The sequence below is a fragment of the Bubalus bubalis genome, chromosome 17 (genome assembly GCF_019923935.1).
Source record: "Bubalus bubalis isolate 160015118507 breed Murrah chromosome 17, NDDB_SH_1, whole genome shotgun sequence".
Taxonomy (NCBI): Eukaryota; Metazoa; Chordata; class Mammalia; order Artiodactyla; family Bovidae; genus Bubalus; species Bubalus bubalis.
This window is the reverse complement of record NC_059173.1, coordinates 44,208,264-44,231,553: the sequence shown is the minus strand read 5'-3', so window position 1 is coordinate 44,231,553 and position 23,290 is coordinate 44,208,264. Positions and strand designations below refer to the sequence as shown.

Below are 23,290 nucleotides of genomic sequence, written 5' to 3'. Positions count from 1 at the left end.
GAGGTGGATGAAACTGGAGCCTATTATACAGAGTGAAGTAAGCCAGAAAGAAAAACACCAATACAGTACACTAACGCATATATATGGAATTTAGAAAGATGGTAACAATAACCCTTTATGCGAGACAGCAAAAGAGACACAGATATATAGAACAGTCTTATGGACTCTGTGGGAGAGGGCGAGGGTGGGATGATTTGGGAGAATGGCATTGAAACATGTATAATATCACATGTGAAATGAATCGCCAGTCCAGGTTCGATGCATGATACAGGATGCTCGGGGCTGGTCCACTGGGATGACCCAGAGGGATGGTATGGGGAAGGAGGTGGGAAGGGGGTTCAGGATGGGGAACACGTGTATACCCATGGCAGATTCATGTTGATGTATGGCAAAACCAATACAATATTGTAATTAGCCTCCAATTAAAATAAATAAATTTATATTTAAAATAATAATCATAATAGTTTTTTTCTCAAAAAATATTATCACATTAAACAGTAATTGAATTAATGATGATATTCTTAACATCTCTGAATAACTGCTATTTTTATGTTCAAAAGTTTCTAGTTATAGATATTAAGTAGAAAAATAAAAACCCAGATAGTCCCAGCATTTAGTGAGCTTTCCTGACAGTAATCCTGCTTAAAACAGGGCTTTTCTTGCAAGAGACTATTTGTGAAGCTCCTTGATAACCTTTGTGTATATTCACAGATTGATTCATGGGTAGAAAGCATGGTATTGTGCCCCAAATCTGTTTAAAAGCAATTTTTCATTTATACCATAGCTTGTAATGGAAAGGAAAGTTGAAAAAAAAATCTTATAAGGATGTGGTGTAAATCCACCATGTGAGGAGACATAACATTATAACATGAAGTGGCTAGGAGGAACATGTCACAACCCCTAACACCTTACAGTATGCAACTCCAGTCCTGAGCCTTTGAAGAGATTGTCACTTACACAATTACCATTCCTTCTTTGTATCAATCAGAACTTTCCTTGAGGATGTTACACACAGCTATCACCTAAATATAAGTGGGTTGCTAAGCATAAGCCAACAGACAAGGACAGACACCCAACAGGGGGATTGCAGAAGCATAACTCTGCACTCTTATTCAGAAGTGCTATACATCAGCTTTGCATTTGGTTTTTATTTAGCACAGAACACAAATGTTTATCCCAAAGGCACTTGTTTGGGGGAGAAAAAGAGCCAAAGCATTAATTTTCAAAAGCTTAGGGACTTTTTTAAAGTGTCAAAAATATTTCAAATAAAGGTTCAGGTTAAGGAAGGTTTTTTGGTTTGTTTATTTTGTTTTGTTTTTACCGTTTTACGAAGCTTCACATCTCAATTTAGTTTAGTAGCTAAATACAGAAATCCCAATCTGGTGGTATTTAATGCCAGTTATTTAACTGAAAAAGTTTAGACAGAACTTTGCTTTTACACAGAGTACCTCTGGAAAGTCAATTATTTTAAAAAGTTTTGTCTTACACAGGTCTGCCTCTCCTGAAATGGATTATTAGATTCACCCCCTTAAATCAAGCCTCAACAAGGTCTTACAATTAAAAATAACAAATCATTATCGCCTAGCATCTGTTAGGATAGCTTTTATCAAAAAGGCAAGAAATAACAAGTGCTGGCAAGAATGTGGAGAAAGGGGATCTCTTGTACACTGTTAATGGGAACGTAAATTGGTGCAGCCATTATGGAAAACAGTATAGTCCTTTTTCAAAAAATTAAAAATAGAACTGCCATATGATCCAGCAATCCCACTTCTGATATATATGCAAAAGTAACACTATTAGTATCTCAAAGAGATTTCTCTACTGCCATGTTCATTACAGCATTACTCACAATAGTCAAGATATGGAAATGATCTCAGTGTCTGTCAACAGAAGAAAATATTAAGAAGATATGAGATACAAGTACACACATACATATATAAACATTATTTAGTCATGAGTAAGAAGAAAATCCTACCATTTGCAACAACATGGATGAACCTAGAGGACTTTAAGTGTAGCTAGATAAAGACAAACCCTGTGTGATTTCACTTATATGTGGAATCTAACAGAAGAAAAGGTCACATTCATGGAAACAGAGGTAGAATGGTGGTTATCAGGCACTGAGGGATGGAGGAAATGAGGGAGGTGCTAGTCAAATGGCACAAGTCCTCACTTACAAGTAAGTAATGGGGATCTAATGAACAGCATAGTAACTATAGTTAATAATACTGTATTGTAGAAATAATTCGGAGAAGGCAATGGCACCCCACTCCAGTACTCTTGCCTGACAAATCCCATGGATGGAGGAGCCTGGTAGGCTACAGTCCATGGGGTCACGAAGAGTCGGACATGACTGAGCGACTTCCCTTTCACTTTTCACTTTCATGCATTGGAGAAGGAAATGGCAACCCACTCTAGTGTTCTTGCCTGGAGAATCCCAAGGACAGGGGAGTCTGGTGGGCTGCCGTCTATGGGGTCATACAGAGTCGGACACGACTGAAGTGACTTAGCAGTATAAATAATTGACATTTGCTGAGAGCAGATCTTACCAGATTCTTATCACACACACACACACACACACAATGGTGACTATGTTAGGTCACAGATATGTTAATTAACATGATCATGGTAATTATTTCATAATGTATCTATATCAAATTATCATGTTGTATACTTTAAATATATACACATTTATTTGTCAATTATACTTCAATAATGAAGAAGAAAAATTTTTAAATAATTTTGAAAACAACAGTAATTTCTGAATATCTCATGCTTTCAATAATTTAGGGGATTTAAACTGTCAAACTGAATGAATCTTAGAAAGTTACCAAATACTGAATGTTAGGCAATTACCAAATACTTTATCATCTACTTATCTTTTTAACTTCCAAATTTATCTGTATTCATATGAAAAAAAAGAACTAAAAGGCAACGCTAAAATATGAACACTGTGTTGCAATTCAGTTTACAGTACTAAATTTTTAAAATTCATTAAATATAGCAGTTAAATATAATCCAGATCAAAGTATTTTGAGGAGTTTATGCAGAATCATAGGCTTCATGTAGAACAAAAAAATCTGTTTAAATAATAGTCTGAGTAGAAGCTTCTTTGCTGTAAAACCAAGTACAGTACAAAAATAAGCAAGCCAAAGCAGACAAACAGATTCCAAGCCAACTGTGAAACTGGGGATACTATTCTTTAAAAATTTAGTAAGGTCTTCAAAACTAACATATTTCATTCCATCCGTTCATTTCAGTTCAGTCGCTCAGTCGTGTCCGACTCTTTGCGACCCCATGAATCGCAGCACGCCAGGCCTCCCTGTCCATCACCAACTCCCGGAGTTCACTCAGATTCACATCCATCGAGTCAGTGATGCCATCCAGCCAACAAAAGATGGCTATTTGTTCCTTTCCTCCTTCCCACATTCTTCATGTGCTCACTTACTGATGCGTTACTTAATGAGACATGACCAACCAAAGTGATTTAATCCTGTAAAACATGTTATTCAAATAACCATCAAAGTTAATGAACAGCTCTTGTGTAGAAATATTGTTACCCTCCCTGAAAAGCCCATTCATTCGCACACCATGCACTTTCAGATCTCAATTCTGCTCTTGCCCCCAGCTGCCTGTTTCATATTTTCACCTAGATGTTTTCCTTAGAACTTCAAATACAATGCATTTTAAAAGCAAATTTATTTATCTCTGTCCTTGGATTTTTACACTGTTATCTTGTCTATTCCTGGAAATATTCCACTACAATAAGCTCAGGGTTATTTTAAATTTTCTATCACTGACACTGGAAACTGTGTGGATATGAGTAAATGGTTAAACTTCTAAAGTGAGACCTCTGTGTTCCCTCTTTTTCTATTTTTTTAAATATTATTTTTTATTCATTTATTTGGCTGTGTCAGGTCTTAGTTGCAGTACATAGGATCAGGGTGCATGGGCTTAGATGCCCTGAGGCATGTGGGGTCTTAGCTCTCCAACAGGGATCAACCCAGCAAGCCCTGCATTGGAAGGTAGATAACTGCTGGACCATCAGAGAACTCCTGCTTCCTCTTATATGTATCCCCTACTTTCCATCCCAGTGTCACCATCCTACTAGCTGTCACAAAATTTACAGAAACTTCTAACTGATGGTTCCCTTTCTGAGAGAAGGGATAGGCAGAATCCCCTTGCTATTCAAATGCATCATTCACACCACTACTAGATGAATCTTTTTAACATAATTCTGAACAATCCCCAGTTGAAGCACTGAGTAAAGTCTAAAATCAGCCCTTTAATGACAGACCATCCAGCCATCTAGTGCTTTCCCTTTTCTGACTTGTCAAGCATATATAAATTGACCCTTGAACAGTAATAGGGGTTAGAGGCACCAACACTACACAGTGGAAAATCCATATATAACTTTAGAGTAGGTCCTCCATATCCAAAGTTGCACATACAGGTACAAGCAACTATGGATCATACAATACTACAGTTTTAATTTAGTGGGAAAATCCACGTAGAAGTGAATTTGCAATTCATACCAAGGTTGTTCAAGAGTCAGCTATAATCCATCTAACACAGATTGCTCACCATTCAACAATCATCTTCAACACACCTCTTATGAACTTATGAACTGTTTTGTTGGAAAGATTTCATGGGCTTATAACTCCTCTTTTTCACACTCTCACCTTTTTAAATCCTATTAATGCTTCAAGAATTAGCTCTTGGGCTACTCAACGATGCTTAATGTAGTACTCTATGAAACTCACATGCAACAGGGATTCATTTATGTTTCAAAATCATGAAGATGCTACAAGGAAACCTCTCAACTCCAGGTACTATATGGAGGAGTGGTGTGATATTTGATTGTGGGAAACAGAAAGAAAAATCTTTTGAGTAATGAAGCAAAGTCTCCCAGGTAGAAATCTAATCAGAAGTTATTCTTATTTTCTCCTAACATCAGGGAGGTTAAAAAAAAAATCCTCCCCATTGCAGCTGCAGTAAACATTTTTTTCTGGAGGCATTTTCATGCATTTTGAAGAGCGCATAAAGGACTATCTCCCCAGCATCGTGCAATTATGTGTAGTAACAAATAGACACAGAAATAGCTAGTGCAGTCCAAGTTGATGTGTCCTAGAGACCGAACATTAACCAATTGCATGCAAATAAACTAAAAATTCTTTTCAATTAGTGTAGCACTCTGTTCTACAAGAAAGAGACCAGCACAACACAAAAAAGCCTGATTCCATCTGAGATACAGCAAGAAACTAAACGACGATGCAGAAGCAGAACAAAGAAATTATTCTAACAACTACTGACTATGGGTTTTGCTCATAATCCACTGACAAAGGATTGGTAAAGCAGACTCGCATTATAGTATTTCCAATTACACTACAAAACTATTGAAAGAACTATAGACATATCTATAAATGTCTTAATTTTAGGTCTCAAATTCTAAATTAAAGCAGAAGTTAATCTTTTCTTATTCTTCCTATAATTTGACAAATTACAAAATTTCTTATTTAATAATAAAAACATTTATATAAAGAATATTTGTAAAATTCTGTGGTAAAGCAAGTTTTACATTTTTTTTTTACTATGCTGAGCACTTGGGATTTTCAAGATGGAGATGAAAGCATGTTTGTAACTGGTTTAAATGAAGCAGCAGAGGGATGTTAAAAACGAATTCCCAGTTCCTGATCTTGTATCATTAATGACAATTCTAAAGACAGCATGATATGAGAGAGCTAGGTGCCATTTTGAATTTGGTGTTCTGGAAGGCACATTCTTTTTGTTCCTCTTTTCTGCCTCAGAAATGACATTAACTTGATAAGATAAAGCTACATTTGATAAAAGAAGGCACAGGCAGACATGACAGTCACATCCTTGGTGTCTTAAACTTGGAGAATTTCCAGTATTTCCATAGGATAACTGCAGGGCATTCAGGGCCTTGGTACTTAAACTCTCAAACAGTCAACAACTGTCAGGCTGCCAACAAACTGTCTTTTCTGGTAGCAGCTGTGTCTGCTGTCACTAGTTTCTTTCACACAATTGTAGTAGACCAATAGCAAGCATATTTTTGATCTGGGTTATTAACAGATCACTGCAGGGGACATATGAATGGGAGGGAAATCTCCTTTATTAGACAACTGAAGGAAGCAGGAGAAGTGGAAAATTAAAAGGTATGTTTTATCAGCTATATTAGAAAATTATATCTACTTGAGAGCTATTTTATTTCTAATTCAGTTGTTCAGTCTTTATTCCATGCTTTCAAGTGAGAATGAGGTATGCATAATCAAATAACTACATTTTGTTTCACATGTAAGTTGCTGTCTCTCCAACCACAATCAGTTTACACTTTGCCTCCACTCTCTCCCTTCTCTTCATTTACAATATGAATCCAATCTCCTCCAAAGCATTGGCAGCTCTTGCCATTTGAAGGCCAAAAGGTTTTAAGAGATCACTGAAGTTCTGTAGTAAAAATGAAAAAAAAAAAAAAAAAAAGACAACTGGCTTATTTTATCCATGGTATTCATTAATAGTTTCCCCGCTTATTTTTTATTCCCCTTTAACTTTCTCCACGGAGAAGGCAATGGCATCCCACTCCAGTACTCTTGCCTGGAAAATCCCATGGACGGAGGAGCCTGGTAGGCTGCAGTCCATGGGGTCGCTAAGAGTTGGACAGGACTGAACGACTTCACTTTCACTTTTCACTTTCATGCATTGGAGAAGGAAATGGCAACCCACTCCAGTGTTCTTGCCTGGAGAATCCCAGGAATGGGGGAGCCTGGTGGGCTGCCATCTATGGGGTCGCACAGAGTCAGACCCGACTGAAGCAACTTAGCAGCAGCAGCAGCAGCAACTTTCTCCATCTATCCTCTTCTATCTATCCTAAATGGAAAATGAAGTAGCATTTGATCAATAAAGCAGGTTGAAAAAGTGAAGAAGATTAGAGTATCTTGTACTAGGAAGACAACAAAGTAATAAGAATGTTCTCCATGTTTTAGGCTTCAAAACAGTCCTAACATCCAAATTCATGTTTTGGAAACTGAAACTGTAAACACATATGGAACAGAGAGAAGCAACCAATCTTTAGTGGCTCACAAACTACCTTCAGGATTCCATACAAAATAGATACAGAAACAATCATGTCTACTTCCTTAATTTTTTCCCAGTTCCAAACTATGTTTTATTATTTGTGGCTGTTGTTTAGTCGCAGCCACATTCGACTCTTTCCCTGTCCTTCACTGTCTCCCGGAATTTGCTCAAATTCATGTCCACTGAGTCAGTGATGCCATCCAGCCATCTCATCCTCTGTTGCCCCCTTCTCCTCCTGCCCTTAATCTTTCCTAATATCAAGGTCTTTTCCAATGACTCAGCTCTTTGCATCAGGTGGCCAAAGTATTTGAGCTTCAGCTTCAGCATCCGTCCTTCCAATGAATATTCAGGGTTAATTTCCTTAAGGATTGACTAGTTTGATCTCCTTGCTTGCATTCCAACGGACTCTCAAGAGTCTTCTCCAGCACCACAATTTGAAAACATCAATTCTTCAGTACTCAGCCTTCTTTATGTTTTATTATGCTTCCCTCCAAAATAGTCAACCCTATCAAGGACAAACTCTAAAGTATCCACACTCCAATATTAACTCTCTGCTCCCAGTCATTAATCAAAACTTAAGACACTGAGTTTGAGCTCAGCTGACATTACTTTGTGATCTTGCTAAAATAACTGATATTAAACATGTTTCACAGGGAACAACCACAAGCTCAGCCTGGAAAGTGGAAACACAAGAGGTACATGGACTAGACTATCTGATTATGACTGAATCTGTATCAAAGGCCTCTAGCAATTAGAATAACATCTTGTTATGCTGCTTTAACTCAGGGTTAAAAAATCCTTTCCTGCATCACACGGAACAAGTGCTTAAACAGGTGGCATCTGCTATGACAGGCAAATGCCAGGAGAGATTATTCTGGTGGAAATTATCAGCCCAAGAATATCCAACAGTTTATGGCATTTCTAAATGAAATATTCACATAAAGCTTAGACTTTAGCAGAAAATAAAAACCAGGTAAATCATACCAGAGGGAAGAGTCAGAATAAAACTTAAAGCAAAATATTTTCTAACATCGGCAGTCAAGTGCTCTGCTGGAAAATGTGAAAGATGGATTCCCTCTGGTAGCAAATGAGAAATGCAGTAGATGTATTTACAACATTCTGTATATATTCATTGGAACATATGGCTCAATGAATTATTCTACATGATAAATCTCCACTGAGGAAGCCTGCTACCCACTAAGGCCCTGAACCTTCTGAAAGTGGCAAAACCTCCTGCCAAGTGGTGTCATTCAGAAGAACAGAGGGTAAGACAAAATAAATTGCATGCAGCGTTGGCTATTTGAGAATGTTCCTATAATCTACATAAAGCAAGAGGAGATAATTCTGTCTGACTTCATCTGAAAGTTCCTTGAGCAGGGGTGGGGAGAGGGTGGGCAATGTGTTGTTGTTTTTTTTTTTTTCCCAGTCAGTGATTCCAGGGAGAGCAGGTAGTATTTAGTAGGCAGACTCTGATTTCCAGACATATCCCAATCTGCTTCCATCTATCTGGCTTTGGAGCTTTCTGGACCCCTTCCAATATGCTCTTGGCTCTGTGGCCTGATTATCCTCAGCTGTGTTAATGAACAAGATGTGCTGATTTACATAGGAGACACACTCTCAATGAGAAGTTCCTTTGTGTATGTCTTTCTATACCTGATTGGGAACATGATGCTCTCTACTGAGTTATATCAGAGCAAGGGATTTGCAGACACTGGATGTGGGCTGTGAGAAAGACATGGCACAACTTTCGTGGGACTAACGCAGCAATCAGTTGTGCTCAGAATCCAAGGCCAGATTTTATACAAGTAATGTCTTTATAGTAAGACTATAGTAAGGAGTTCTTGTATAGTCCTAAGTAAACTATGTAAAGTAAGAAGTATCGCTATTCCTGGTTCACAGCTCAGAGTCAGATGGTCAAGTGCTCATGCTAAGCAGGAGCTTCAGCTCAGATCTGTTTCCATGTCTAAAGTCACGTTTTATATACATAGTGGACACTTGGACATTAAGGAATTAAAGTGCTACACAAGTTACAGTGCTTGAAAAAAGCTACCTCTAGGCATACGGGTTTCCCAAGGAGTTACTGTCAAGAAAACTATAGAAAAACTGAAAAGTTATACATTTAAATCTAATTACTAACCACTGAATCCATTTAAAAGGGAGAGGTTAAAACCTCTATTTTTAGGTATAAACAAAAAAAAATTGGTAGAGCAAGTAAGTTTATTGATCATATTTGCAAAATTGTGTTCTCTTCGAACAAGAAAACTTTAATTTGAATGAAAAATTATAATCATCAGAATCATGCTATCTTGTAAAAAGTGACAAATTTATGTGTTTTTTAATTTAAAAATAGTTTATTAAAGATCAGATTCCAAAAAAATAAAACCTAATTCTACCTAGGTAACACAGAAAATTCTGAAAGTGAGGTTTGAATAATAATCTGGTAAGGAGCAACCCCAAATTCAAATCTAAAAAATGAAGTACAATATATCACTCCCTCTACACCATTCCCCCTAACTGATACTATCAGGGATCAGAATTAACCAGGTGATTATCAGTGCACTAGCATCATCCTGACACATGCTTGTCTTACTAGTACATGTAAATAGGTGATTTTGAGTGACAAGTGTATCTATATGTGTGCTACTCTGTGTGTGATTATAGTAAATGCAGTCTTCAGTCTTTGGGGGAATTGATCACAGGCTCAGCATTGTTTACTTGATGTCTTCAGAATGGCTTCCACACCCATGAAGCATCTTGCCAACAAGAGCACTAGGGTGAAACAGTGAGCACTGTCTCCAGCTGAGTATAGATTTGCTTTGATGACCTAAAGTCATTTATAAAGGTTATCAATTCCTAACGTTTAGATATGTGGCTCAAGTGGAATGAGCTAATTTTAAAAATCATCCTGATTTTTAAATCCTGAGAATCTATTTAAATGCTAAGTCACTTCAGTCGTGTCCGACTCTGTGTGATCCCATAGATGGCAGCCCACCAGGCTCCGCCGTCCCTGGGATTCTCCAGGCAAGAACACTGGAGTGGGTTGCCATTTCCTTCTCCATACTATCTAAATAAAGGACCACAAAAGAAAATAATGTATCTATTGATAGATAAATGCAATGAACTTGGATTTTTAAAGAAATATATTTAAAAAATTGGAAGGAAGGTCTCAGACAAAAACAGACAAAACACATTATCACAAACCTGGGAGGGGAGATTATAATTGTCGTTGTTGTTCGGTCACTAAGTTGCATGTGATTCTTTGAGATCCCAAGGACTGCAACATGCCAGGCTCCCTTATTCTTCACTATCTCCTGGAGTTTGCTCAGATTCATGTCCATTGAGTCAGTGATGCTATCTAACCATCTCATCCTCTGCTGCCCTCTTCTCCTTCTTGCCTTCAATCTTTCCCAGCATCAGGGTCTTTTCTAAGGAGTTGATTCTTCGCATAAGGATTGAATTAGAATGGCTAAAGCCCTACAGTAAGGCTTTAAAATAAAAAACTAGAAATTCTTAAAAGATATCATAGAATATATTGCTTATGAGAATAAGATTTTATGACAGACCTGATTCTAAGTATGACTTGTTTTTTTAATTATGAGGTTTTGACAAAGATACCTAATTTCTTTTATTTTTGGTTTATACATTTGTAAAATGAAAATAATAATACTTTTACATTGGGTTGTTGCATATTGAATGAAAAAATATAGATAAAACAGTTCCAAAAAAAAAATAGTTCCATATCTTCTACAGTTAGCACACTGAACATTTGCTTTATTTAAGTGCTTGGGAAAAGGGAAGTTATAGCCTCAAAGTATAAGATACATGATATAATGACAATGAGAGCAGAGAAAAAGTAAAGCTATTCAATTTCTATTTTGTTTCCACTTCTTTTTTTTTTCTTTTATCTTTTTTATTTTTTATTTATTTTATTTTATTTTATTTTTAAACTTTACAATATTGTATTGGTTTTGCCATATATCAACATGAATCCGCCACAGGTATACACGTGTTTCCACTTCGATATTTGGCAAAACCAATACAATATTGTAAAGTTTAAAAATAAAATAAAATTAAAAAAAAAAAGAAAAATAAAAAAGATATGCATCTAATAGTAAAAATAAATAAATAAATAAAAAGAGTAATGCTGAAATTGGAAAGGAAAGAACAACTTGGTTACCAGAGGACAGGAGTCTAAAGTAGATAAGGAGATGATAAGAGAAAGCCAAGACTCAAGCACAGGCATGCTTGTGAATGTATGCAAGGGCAGGGAGAGAATATTCACATACAATTGAAATGGCTATTGGCAAATATTTAGAAAACAGGATAAGGTGCAGAAAAACTGAAAAGTCAACATTCTCCCCAGTTTTTAAATGTGAGAGGAAGTGGACTATAAAAATTTTAGCATGATATGCTCTACCTATCTTTGCTTCCATCTCCCTGCTCTGGTTTTTTGTTATACTTCTGCTCCTCATAGAACTCAGCAATGGATCTATCAGGGTCAGGCTTCCTTTCAGAGTCAATCTTTCAAGATGTTATGAACGGAATGATTGTGTCTCCCAAAATTCATACATTGAAATCTTAACCCTGTGGTGTGAACCTATTAGGAGAAGGGGTCTTTGAGTGTGATGAGGTTATGAGAGTGGAATGAATGGAATTAGCACACTTATGAGAAGAGACCAGAGAGTTTGTTCCTTCTCTCTCTCTGCTTATCACCATGTGAGGATACAAAAAGAAGACAGCACTCTGCAAACCAGGAAACAGATCCTCTCCAGACACTGGATCTACCAATGTCTTGATTTTGGACTTTCCAGCCTTCAGAACTGTGAGAGATAAATATTGAAGTCACTCAGTCTTTGGCAATTTGCATAGCAGCTCAAGCTAAGGCATAAAGTATACATTAATCTTCTCCTACCAGTAGGAATTAGAATTGAGCCCTTAGGTAGATCCAACTTCTCATGGTTGTTTTTGCTAGGTATCCTTGTCCCTGCAACCCTCTCTGCTTCCTCTTATCAATATTTGGAAAATTTTAAGAATAAACTTTTAAATGGATGTTTTATGGACACTTTTCAAATAAAATTAATTACTAGCAGCTACAATGGCACCACTGAGAACAAATCATGCCATTTTATCTACTTTGTAACAGAATCTCTATGTTAGTAATGAAGAATAACATCCACAGAGTAGATATTAATTTCAGAAAGAAATATGACCAATTTTCCTATGATTCTCTAGGAGAAATGGAGGCTGGATGACAGTAGAATTCAGGAGATTGATTGCTGCATCGTGGTTTAGTTGCTAAGCCATATTTGATCTTGTGACCCCATGGACTGTAACCTGCCAGGCCTCTCTATCCATGGGATTCTCCAGGCAAGAATACTGGAGTGGGTTGCCATTTCCTTCTCCGGGGGATCTTCCTGACCCAGGAATCAAACCCAGGTCTCCTGCATTGCAGACAGATTCTTTACAGATTGAGCTACGAGAGAAGCCTGATAGCTGCATGAACTATATCCAAACAGTGAATAATACATTGATATCAGCTGAAACATATACTTCACTCTACCCTATTCCAATTTTTATCAGTGATCTGATTAAAACACATAAGGCATTTTTACTAAACAGATAGGCATTTTTATTAACAGTATAGGTGACTCTAACTTAAGGGATGGATCCATTTATTGGATATAATTAACAATAAACTTAAAAATTCTTATTGAGCTAGAAGAGTGGATTGTAACAGACAATATGCAACTTTCTGGGGAGATATATAAAGCCCAAATAAGGCTCAAAAAGTCACCTGTACAGTTTCAGAGTGAGAGAGACCTAACACAAGAGCAGTTCTTGTTTTAAAATGACCATCATAAGATAATGGGATGTGGCTGCTAAAATAACTCACATTAACTTGAGTTGTAGATAAATATCAAAAAAGGAAAGGTATACTTCCATTGTTCTGTGCATTTTCCTCTCCAAATCCGAAACACTGAATTTTGTGCTGGGCTCCACATTTTCAAAAAATATTGACACACTGGAGTTATCCAGAGATTATCAAAAAACAATTGAAAGTGAAGTCGCTCAGTCGTGTCCGACTCTTTGCAACCCCATGGACTGTAGCCCACGAGGCTCCTCCATCCATGGGATTTTCTAGGCAAGAATACTGGAGTGGGTTGCTATTTCCTTCTCCAGGGGATCTTCCTGACCCAAGGATCGAACCCGGGCCCCCCGCATGGCGGGCAGACGCTTTACAGTCTGAGCCACCAGGGAATCAAAAAACAATTAACACTTCTACAAATTATGTCATTTGAGGAATACTGGAATTAACAAACACTAGAAATGCAGACTATAGCAGGAACATAAGAACTACATTCAAATATTTAAAAGATTCCAGAAGGTTAGAATGAACTGAGCGGTAGCTCCAAATGTCAGAACTAAGACTAAAACTATAAGTAATAAGAAGACAAATTCCAGCCCAGTACAATTTCCAAGGAAATAAAATTGTAATGGTTTTGCAAGAGGGTAAGCCCCTCATCCCTGAGATGTTCCACCCAGAAGTTGAAATGGCCACTAGCACTCATTCAAGCCTAAGAGGAGAAGCCATTAGGTGAACTTTTAAAGGTTCCTTCTACCCTTAACCCATGAGACTATCAGCATTTCACTTTCAAGAGAGATTTTTAGTGTTATTGTTCCCAATATTTGATTGCAGTAGCCAAATTTCTTTTAAATTAGTTTTCTTGCTCTAATAGCCCAAAGCAAAGGTGTATATTTAGAATTAAGAAAGGCCTTTCATGGTATTATCAATAGGTTTTTCTAAATACCAGCCTATCTTTGCAGACAACCCAAAGAATGGAACAGTTGATCATTCATCAGCTGTGACCTCTGGAGTGGTTTCTTTACTTGGAGAAAAATTGAAGTTCCACCCCATCACACTTATACTTGCTTGAGTTCACAACTGCAATATGCCCCTCTAGAGAGAGGTTCATTGTTGGTGTCATGAGCATCGATTGATTGTATCTAAGCTGCTCTCACAATGATTACACCGTCCCTCACTCCCCTTAAGTTTCACAGCCCAGAGCACGCCCAGGACTCACTGCAGGCAGACTCATTCTGATCAGCACAACACCAGCATACAGCATACATTCACAGAGCCAAAGGCAGTCAGGGTCCCAGGGTATTCCAATCATAGACAGAATTTCAGCTTTATTAGGTAACTGTCAAATTTGCCTTGGTGTGTCTTAAAATTTTAAATCAGAAGAAAATATAAATACAGAGAAACCATGATAAGTTAACTTACCAATCTATTGTAATAAACATGTGCACTATGATCATACATTATGGAAATCAGAGAGAGCCCAGAGAGTGATAATAGCCCAAGATATGTGCACATAGTGAGATCATAAAAATCATAAATGTTATATATCAGGAAGAGTTTTTCTTTTTAAACATCCTGGTCAAGATTCCTGCTCAACATATTTGCGGAGCAACCTACCCTTCTATTTAAAAAATAAATCATTCAAAGGGTAAAACAATGCAAAGAAAGTTTGAAACCCAAAAGGTAATATATACAATGAAAGTAGAGAAAGGAGGTATTACAGTGTGGAAGATGATATCCATGTACTTTATTGCCTCTACTGAAATCCAGACATGGACTTCATTGTCTTAATTTCTCTAATTTCTTTTTTTCTGTATACAGGTCCTACTGTGTGTTTATTCCAATATATCTTTCTTTACTCATGAGCTGCAGAAGAGAAAATTCTACATCTAAAGCTTCTTCTTGTATAAGCCTCAGCTTAGAGTGGGAGAGAAGAGTAGGGAATGTTTCTTTATAATCTAATGAAAAAATCCTTAGGTAAAGAAATGCATTGTTTAGCAAATAATAGGCTTAAAGGGCTGTTTTATATATGAATAGATAGTTTCCTTGGCAAAACTAGAATAGACTGTGAATGAGGGGGAAAAAAACTCTCCAAACTAAGAAAAGGAAAAAAAATGAGTTTTCACTAGCTACAAAAAGAAGGCGACAACAGTCATAAGAATCTGGAAAAGCAGAGGGGATGTGAGGCGTAGGGGAGAAAGCTTAGAAAAAGAGCAGGAGACTGGGACAGGAGGAGGAGAAACAGACAGTGGGAAGTTTCTGGAGCTGGTTTGGCCACATTCAAGGATGGAGAAGGTTAAAGATCAGGGTCAATTATCTCTCTGTTATGCTCTGATGAAACACAGCCTTCTTCCAGAACCACTCTTCATCTTCAAAGTCTATTAACACAATTGTCTTTTGTGAATTTCAAGATGAAAATTGTGGCATAGGATCTATATGGCCCATTTGGATCAACTCAGAATAGATAGAAGGAAATGGAAAAGATTATAAATAAAAAAGATCAATGGAAAATTCATCGGACTTAACAAACCAGAATAAGTGATTAGAAGATTCTGAGAGCCATTGGAAATATTGATTAGCATACCATACATGAAGTTGAGATGGGTAAGGAACTGAATCAGAGAATTACTGAAATAGGCTGGAAGACTAGAGACACAGTGGCAATCGAATTCAGGATCAAGCACACTAAAACTGGCTGAGTATGACTCTTGGTGATATTAAAGTAGAATGCCTGCTTCAACTCGTCTCTTAGAGATGCTTAAGATCTGACATGGGAGTGGAGAGGGGATTAGAGCAAGTTGAAGGGGAGAGACTCTGAGTCCCAACCAAAACCAGTCCAATTCTGCATGATTTGCAAACAAAGATTCTGTATAGTATTTCAATTCTAATAAGGGCCCATATATTAATATATAAGTATAAATAAATATTTTTAAAGTTTTGATACTACTGCTGAAAATTCCTAAACACTAGCTGAATCAAACTAGAAAGTATTTACAGCTTGTGATATAATTTACAATTCTTCAAAAAGCAGCAAAATGAAGGGGAAAAGAAGAAAGGAGAATGAGGAGAACAGGAGATGGCTGGTGGCCAATCAGTAAAATCAAGCTTTGTTTCATCAGTTTTTAATTCAGTTTTAATTCCATCTTCTTGCCCCAATCTCAGAAGTTAAAATTTCCATCTCATAACCTATGGCAATCTCTGTAGCATCTAGATAAATGAAGTTCTATTATTCTTCCCATAGTCCTATGAATACTATGCAATACTGCTACCAACACCAGATGGCTGCTCACCTCTTCTTCATGAACACATCTAGACTGCTGCTCTCAGCCTCACTTAAATAGCTATGACAACATGACTGAGTGCTAGCCAGCAAAATATGTGTGGAAGTAAACTTCACACTTCTAGGGCTGGCCCATTAAAGTCATCCATTTTCTTTTCCCTACTACTTGCTGGGTGTTAATACCCAAGGCAGCCTAAAAGCTTCAAGATGAAGATGGCAGAGCTTCTATCAGCCTGAGTGTGTGAATGACTGTGTGGATCAAAGCACTTCAACAAACTGGTACTAACTCTACATTTCTGAACCATTAAAACACTTCAGGATCCATTTGTTTTATATATATATATATGATGCTGACTTGTTATATTAATGATGCTACCTAACTAGTATAAATATGATCTCTGATCTACTCCATTTTCTTCTTTAACAGGTTAGCAAATCTTCAGAAGTGTTTCATGAACATCAGTGTTTCTCCAGAGCTGATAGAGATGACAATGAAATTGGTATTCACTTGGGGCCTACATGTGTATGTGTCTGTTCAGTGGCTCAGTCGTGTCTGACTCTTTGTGACCCCATGGATGCTAACCTGCCAGGCTTCTCTTTCCATGCAATTTCTCAGGCAAGAATACTGGAGTGGGTTGCCATTTCCTTCTTCAGGGGATCTTCCCAATCCAGGGATCAATAGTGAAGTGAAGTGAAGTGAAAGTCACTCAGTCATGTCTGACTCTTTGCAACCCCATGGACTATATAGTCCACGGAATTCTCCAGTCCAGAATACTGGAGTGGGTAGCCTTTCCCTTCTCCAGGGGATCTTCCCAACCCAGGGATCGAACCCAGGTCTCCCTTATTGCAGGCAGATTCTTAACCAGCTGTGCTATCAGGAAAGCCCCAGGGATCGATAGAGAAACCCATAAATGCTAACAAGTTAGCAAAATACAGTAATCTTTTCTGATAAGACTGTGTAGCATAATAAGGTTTTATGGAAGAGCTGAGAATTACCTACTTTAAAAAAGTTTTCCAACTAAATTTCCTAGCCAATTATTTCTTATATACCCAAGCAGTTTGAAGAAGGTTGAATAATATAATCAGTTCAGTTCAGTTCAGTCGCTCAGTTGTGTCCAACTCTTTGCGACCCCATGAGTCGCAGCACGTCAGGCCTCCCTGTCCATCACCAACTCCCGGAGTTCACTCAGACTCACGTCCATCGAGTCAGTGATGCCATCCAGCCATCTCATCCTCTGTCATCCCCTTCTCCTCTTGCCCCCAATCCCTCCCAGCATCAGAGTCTTTTGCAATGAGTCAACTCTTCGCATGAGGTGGCCAAAGTACTGGAGTTTCAGCTTCAGCATCATTCCTTCCAAAGAAATCCCAGGGCTGATCTCCTTCAGAATGGACTGGTTGGATCTCCTTGCAGTCCAAGAGACTCTCAAGAGTCTTCTCCAACACCACAGTTCAAAAGCATCAATTCTTCGGCGCTCAGCCTTCTTCACAGTCCAACTCTCACATCCATACATGACCACAGGAAAAACCATAGCCTTGACCAGACAGACCTTTGTTGGCAAAGTAATGTCTCTGCTTTTCAATATGCTATCTAGGTTGGTCATAACTTTCCTTCCAAGGAGTAAGCGTATATCCAATAATGCTGTAGTGTTTTAGCAGCTATGAAATACTAAGCAGCCTGATAAGTGATGGTAAATTGCCTCTCTTATTTTACTAGTAAAGATGTGGCAAAACAAAATCCCATGCTGGATATTTGGGGGTGGTTCAGAAGTTCTATTTTGGAAATTTTAGTTGTCACTCTGAATCACTATAGCATGCTTGTTCTCAAATATCTTTGTCCTTTACAATAATTCACACTTCTTTAGCATGTAAGAACACTTGAACATGCTCACACATTCTAATTTATATGCGTTTCTTAGGTACACTCAGAATAAACTACCTATGAAATGGTAGATGACCTTTTGAATTTTTCTTTTATAATAAAGGGAATCTGACTGGTGAGATTAATTGTCATTCTGGGTAATATAATATTCTGCATTTTATTTTCCTGGAGCACTCAGAGGAGAGGAAAGCAGTAAAAATTTAAATATAGCATGTCCAAGGGAATCTGCTACAATATATTGTGTTTACCATGAGTATGAAATGCAAATAATGCTTGTATATCAGAGGTGACTATTTAAACCCACTTCAATGTCTGAAAAACCTTATTTCAAGTTTTATCTAATTCTTTTCTTATATGATCCAAAAATGCATATACAAAATCAACAGAAAGATGTGAAATGATGAGACAGGTGGACATGGTTTCAAGCTCTAGTTTAACTACAACCTCCATCTACAGCAACATTTAAATTTTCCTTATGAGGAGAGAAGTTAAAACAGGAAGGAGAGAGGTGCTGGACATGATATTCAGCTTTTCTGTTTGTCTCAAATATGTAGTGATCATTGAGTAACTTGACTTCCCTTTCTCAGTTCAGTGGGAAAATATATTTTCATTTATTTTTGTGCAGAAACACAAATAAAATGTCATCTAAATGGCATTTCTTTTATATGGATAAGCAGGTGATCTCACATTGGTCTCAGTTCAGATTGATTGTTCCATCTCTTTACTAAAGAAATACACTTAAAAGCAAATTTAGTTTAGAGGAGTCTAGCAATAATGCCTGCCTAATAGAAACAATTTCTTAGTGCCTTCTATGGGCCCTGATAACAAAGTGCATAACAGCTGCAAAAGAAGTAGCCCAATGAGCATCTTCTACTGATGGTGATTGATCCAGTCTCATAATGAAGTGAAAGCTTTTTTAGAGCCAAAGCAATTTTTGCCCACATCCTTTATCAGGAGAAACCATAATGAATCGTGTTAGTAGCCAGCATTTATTGAAAATTTCATCTTAGAATGTTGGCCAGATGTCATTATAGCAGAATTAAGTGCAGCCTGAGAGCCTTGCTATAATGTACAGAATCTCTCTTCATCACTGTTCTGGAGTTGTTTTGGGTCTGCCTCCAAATATTACAGAGAAATGAAAAGAAAAAAAAAAAAAAAGCAATGCTTTAAACTACAACTGATTAAGTGTTTTATGCACAACACGTCTTGTATCTTCCCTTAAAAGAAATTTAATTACCTAAATTCTGTATGCTGTTTCAATGTACAAGTGTTAGTCTAATACATAAGATAAAAATATTTTTAAAACCTTACACTGGTCTGACATCTTAGCGAGGCAGCAGTGGGGACAGCTGCTCTCACAGCTTCCCTACGTCGCCCAAGGATGACAAGAAGAAGAAAGATGCCAGAAAGTTGGCCAAGAAAGACAAAGATCCAGTGAACCCATCTGGGGGCATGGCCAAAAAGAATTGGTCCAAAGGTAAAGTCTGGGACAAGCTCAATAACCTAGTCTTGTTTGACAAAGCAACATATGACAAACTCTGTAAAGACGTTCCCAACTACAAGCTTATAACTCCAGCTGTCATCTCTGAGAGACTGAAGATTCATGGTTCCCAGGCCAGGGCAGCCCTTCAGGAACTCCTTAGTAAAGGACTTATTAAACTGGTTTCAAAGCACAGAGCTCAAGTGATTTACACCAGAAACACCAAGGGTGGAGATGCCCCAGCTGCTGGTGAAAATGCATGAACAGGTCCCACCAACTGTACATTTTGAAAAATAAAATTTTATTAGTCAAAAAAAAAAAAAAAAAAAAAAAAAAAACCTCACACTGACCTCTAATGTTCCTAAAAATATAAAAACATTTAATATAGTTTGCAACTTAAAAACTATTTTAGTAGTTTCAGATTATTCTAATGCTTTCAATTTATTCTGAAAAGGGCTTAGAATTATGTATCATTCTAAACAGTAAATGGTACATGAAAAGCGTTTTCATTAAAAAAGGTTGTACTTAATGAATTATCTAGACTAATATATTGAAACCATGTGGTATATTCTACTTTTACAATATTTCGTGTCATCAGATATAATCACTTTCCTTGATTTGATGAATCTTAGAAAATTACTCGGAGAAGGCAATGGTACCCCACTCCAGTACTCTTGCCTGGAAAATCCCATGGACGGAGGAGCCTGGTAGGCTGCAGTCCATGAAGTCGCTAAGAGTCGGACACGACTGAGCAACTTCACTTTCACTTTTCACTTTCATGCATTGGAGAAGGAAATGGGAACCCACTCCAGTGTTCTTGCCTGGAGAATCCCAGGGACGGGGGAGCCTGGTGGGCTGCCGTCTACGGGGTTGCACAGAGTCGGACACGACTGAAACGACGTAGCAGCAGCAGCAGCAGAGAATTACTGTCAAGCTCTCTTTGGCTAAGTGATCTGTTTATATGAAACTGATTTGTAGTTTTGTAGCTAAGTAAAAAAATAAATCCATCTGCTGTCTGTCATCTCACGTTTTTTATGAAAGGCTGCAGTGTGAAGCTTAGAACAAATTAAAAAAAATCTTTCTTTGGATACTTCATTTTCACATATTAAACTAGAGTTTTCAGCATTTTAGGTGGTATGTTATCTCCATTTGTCTCAACTGTGGTTATAAAAACCATTAAATCTCATTTCTAACATCAGTATATGTAAGTGGACTACATATATTCAGATGTGAGGCAGGTCCCTAGCTTTAGACAATAGTCACAGTCCAAGAAACACTAGGAGTCAGTCCATAGAATGAGGCCTGATGGGTTAGAACTCCATGTTCTACGGAGCAGAAAAGAAAAAGTAGAGCCTTCATCTGGGCACACCTAATATATTAAGTATATTTCATCCTCAGGTGCGATAACCCAAGTTATTACAAATAGGATACTGCAACTAAGAAAGCTTTCAAGTATTAGCAGGAATATATTTACCCTTTTAATTTATATTTAACGGAAGGTGCTATTTGTTTTTAAAGCATCCGGTTCTACTTTTACCTAACACTGGCCATGTGAATTAAATTAAGTTCCTAAAGTGCCTGCAAAAGCTGTATTTTTTGCATCTTCTAATCAATTAAAATGTTTTTGGATTAGATTAAGAAGTACAAAACCAGAAAATTCCAAAAATGTAAAAGACAATATGTGTACATTGATATATTTGTGGTAAGGTTGGTGGTTACAAAGTTTGCCGTGACTGATACATCCACACCAGATTACCTCTGAACAAGGAATTACAAACTGTCCTGAATTCAACCAGTTCATTAATTAATTTGCTTATTGATATTATTTTTATTCTGCTGGCTCAATAATTGTTTGGGATTATTATGTTGGAATAGGGGAATGTATGGTTTAGATGTGTGCTAAATTATGCAAAAAATAACAATTTTCAAGTATAGCTGATTAAAAAATTTAATGTATAACTTTCTACTAGTGTTTCTATTCAACATCAACTCTCTCAGTTCCTGAGCACTAGGAGAATTAAGATTTACAGTTGAATCTTATAGCTCAGAGCATGTTTTGGAAATAATGCCTCTCTGCTGAGAATAAGATACTTTCTGGTACTGTGACTTGAGGGAATTGCTCTTTGGAGGTCTCTACAGAATGTTTCTGCCAGGCAGGAAAAGAACAGAATACACTAAGGTACATACTGATCCTGCCCTGAAATGTGAGTCTGTCCCCAAAATAATAAACTCCTGGATTTAGTGCGATATAAAGTACTCTTTTCATACAGCAAACAACTCTTATTTGTCTCCCCCTTGGGAATGAAACATTATGAAACAAATGAATTTTCCCCCAACACACACACACACACACACACACACACACGCACATACGAAGAAAGCATTACATGTTTTCAGACCCATAGACATATGCGGAAAAAAAGGAATGTTTTTAACAATGCCTCATTGTAAGTTAGAAGCATTATCCTAAGGCACTACGGCACCCAGTACAATCTGAGCAAAATGTTTCTCTGCCGGTAGATGTGTATTTTAATAGCAACCAGTGCAGTCTACTTGTCTAAAATCTGAAAGTTCATTACCAGTCTTTTCCCTTCTCTATTTAGAGCATCATATTTCTTGTACTTTTAATTCTGGCATTTCTTAGCACCTATAAAGGGTAGCAGGTGGTCTCTTCTGGAACCTGAATTCTTCTCTTCATGTATCAAGTAAAATCAGAGAGCTGTCTTCTCTCCCCTGTATCCACTTCTAGAGGAACTTGCTTTCATGGTGAGAGGTTATTTGATGTCTCTTCTTGTTTGGTCCCTAGCAACTCCACTGAACCTTCCTTTGAGACTGTGGACCCAGAAATAAAAATCCTGTTCATGAGAAAAAATTCAAGATGGCTGGTTTATCATGTATAAGCTATTAGCTGTTTATAAGGAATTTCATTTAGTTCAGGGACTCCATATTTAAAGCAAAGTACAAAATTGATGCCATTTCAGTTTTCCACAGTATTTTGTATCTTAAGACTAAAGACCAGAAATTAAATATTGCTGGTGTAGAGTCATTTAAAAGAATATACTGTTAACCCTTGGTAGCTCAAATGTTAAAGAATCTGCCTGCAAAGCAAGAGACCCAGGTTTGATCCCTGGTTGGGAAGATTCCCTGAAGAAGGAAATTGCAACCCACTCCAGTATTCTTGACTGGAGAATTCCATGAACAGAGAAGTCTTGTGGGCTACAGTCCATAGAGTTGCAAAGAGTCAGACAGGACCGAGCAACTAACATTTTCACTTTCACTGTTAACCTAATTTTTATCTATTTGTACAAGGGAAAAAAATCCCCATTCTAATCTACCAGACTCCTTCATACTTGCATTTCAGAATATATTTCCAAAGTATCAAACCTGGAGAAATAAGTTTCTATCATGATACCATTGTGTATACAATGGCCAATATCATGATTTAATCTATATTGTAAGATTGACTGCATTATTGTTAAATTTCTAATTCAGAGATTATTGGTTACTCCATTTCTCCTTGTTAATCTCTGAATTCCATCTCATCTTAGTGGCTTAGCTACAATTTTACAGTTTCACATCTTTTCATTATTTTCTGTTTGAAAATAATCCAATGTGTCTGATTTTTTTCACCCACAAATTATGTTTTGTGAATTTATATGAAAAATACAAATGCCTAATACATCAGATAAAGTCATA

At 37.3% G+C, this 23,290-nt stretch overlaps 1 protein-coding gene across 1 annotated transcript in view; it reads left to right on the top strand.

The window, feature by feature from the left end:
* The window catches only part of LOC102391348 (40S ribosomal protein S25-like), an 81,489-nt gene extending 61,588 nt beyond the window's left edge, over positions 1–19,901 (top strand). The window contains exons 3-4 of the mRNA XM_044930384.2: positions 16,663–16,758; positions 19,444–19,901. Of these exons, the coding sequence (XP_044786319.2) occupies positions 16,663–16,758; positions 19,444–19,857 (510 nt within the window). The 3' untranslated portion in view covers positions 19,858–19,901. The remainder of the gene's footprint in view (positions 1–16,662; positions 16,759–19,443) is intronic.
* The last annotated feature ends 3,389 nt before the right edge of the window (positions 19,902–23,290 follow it).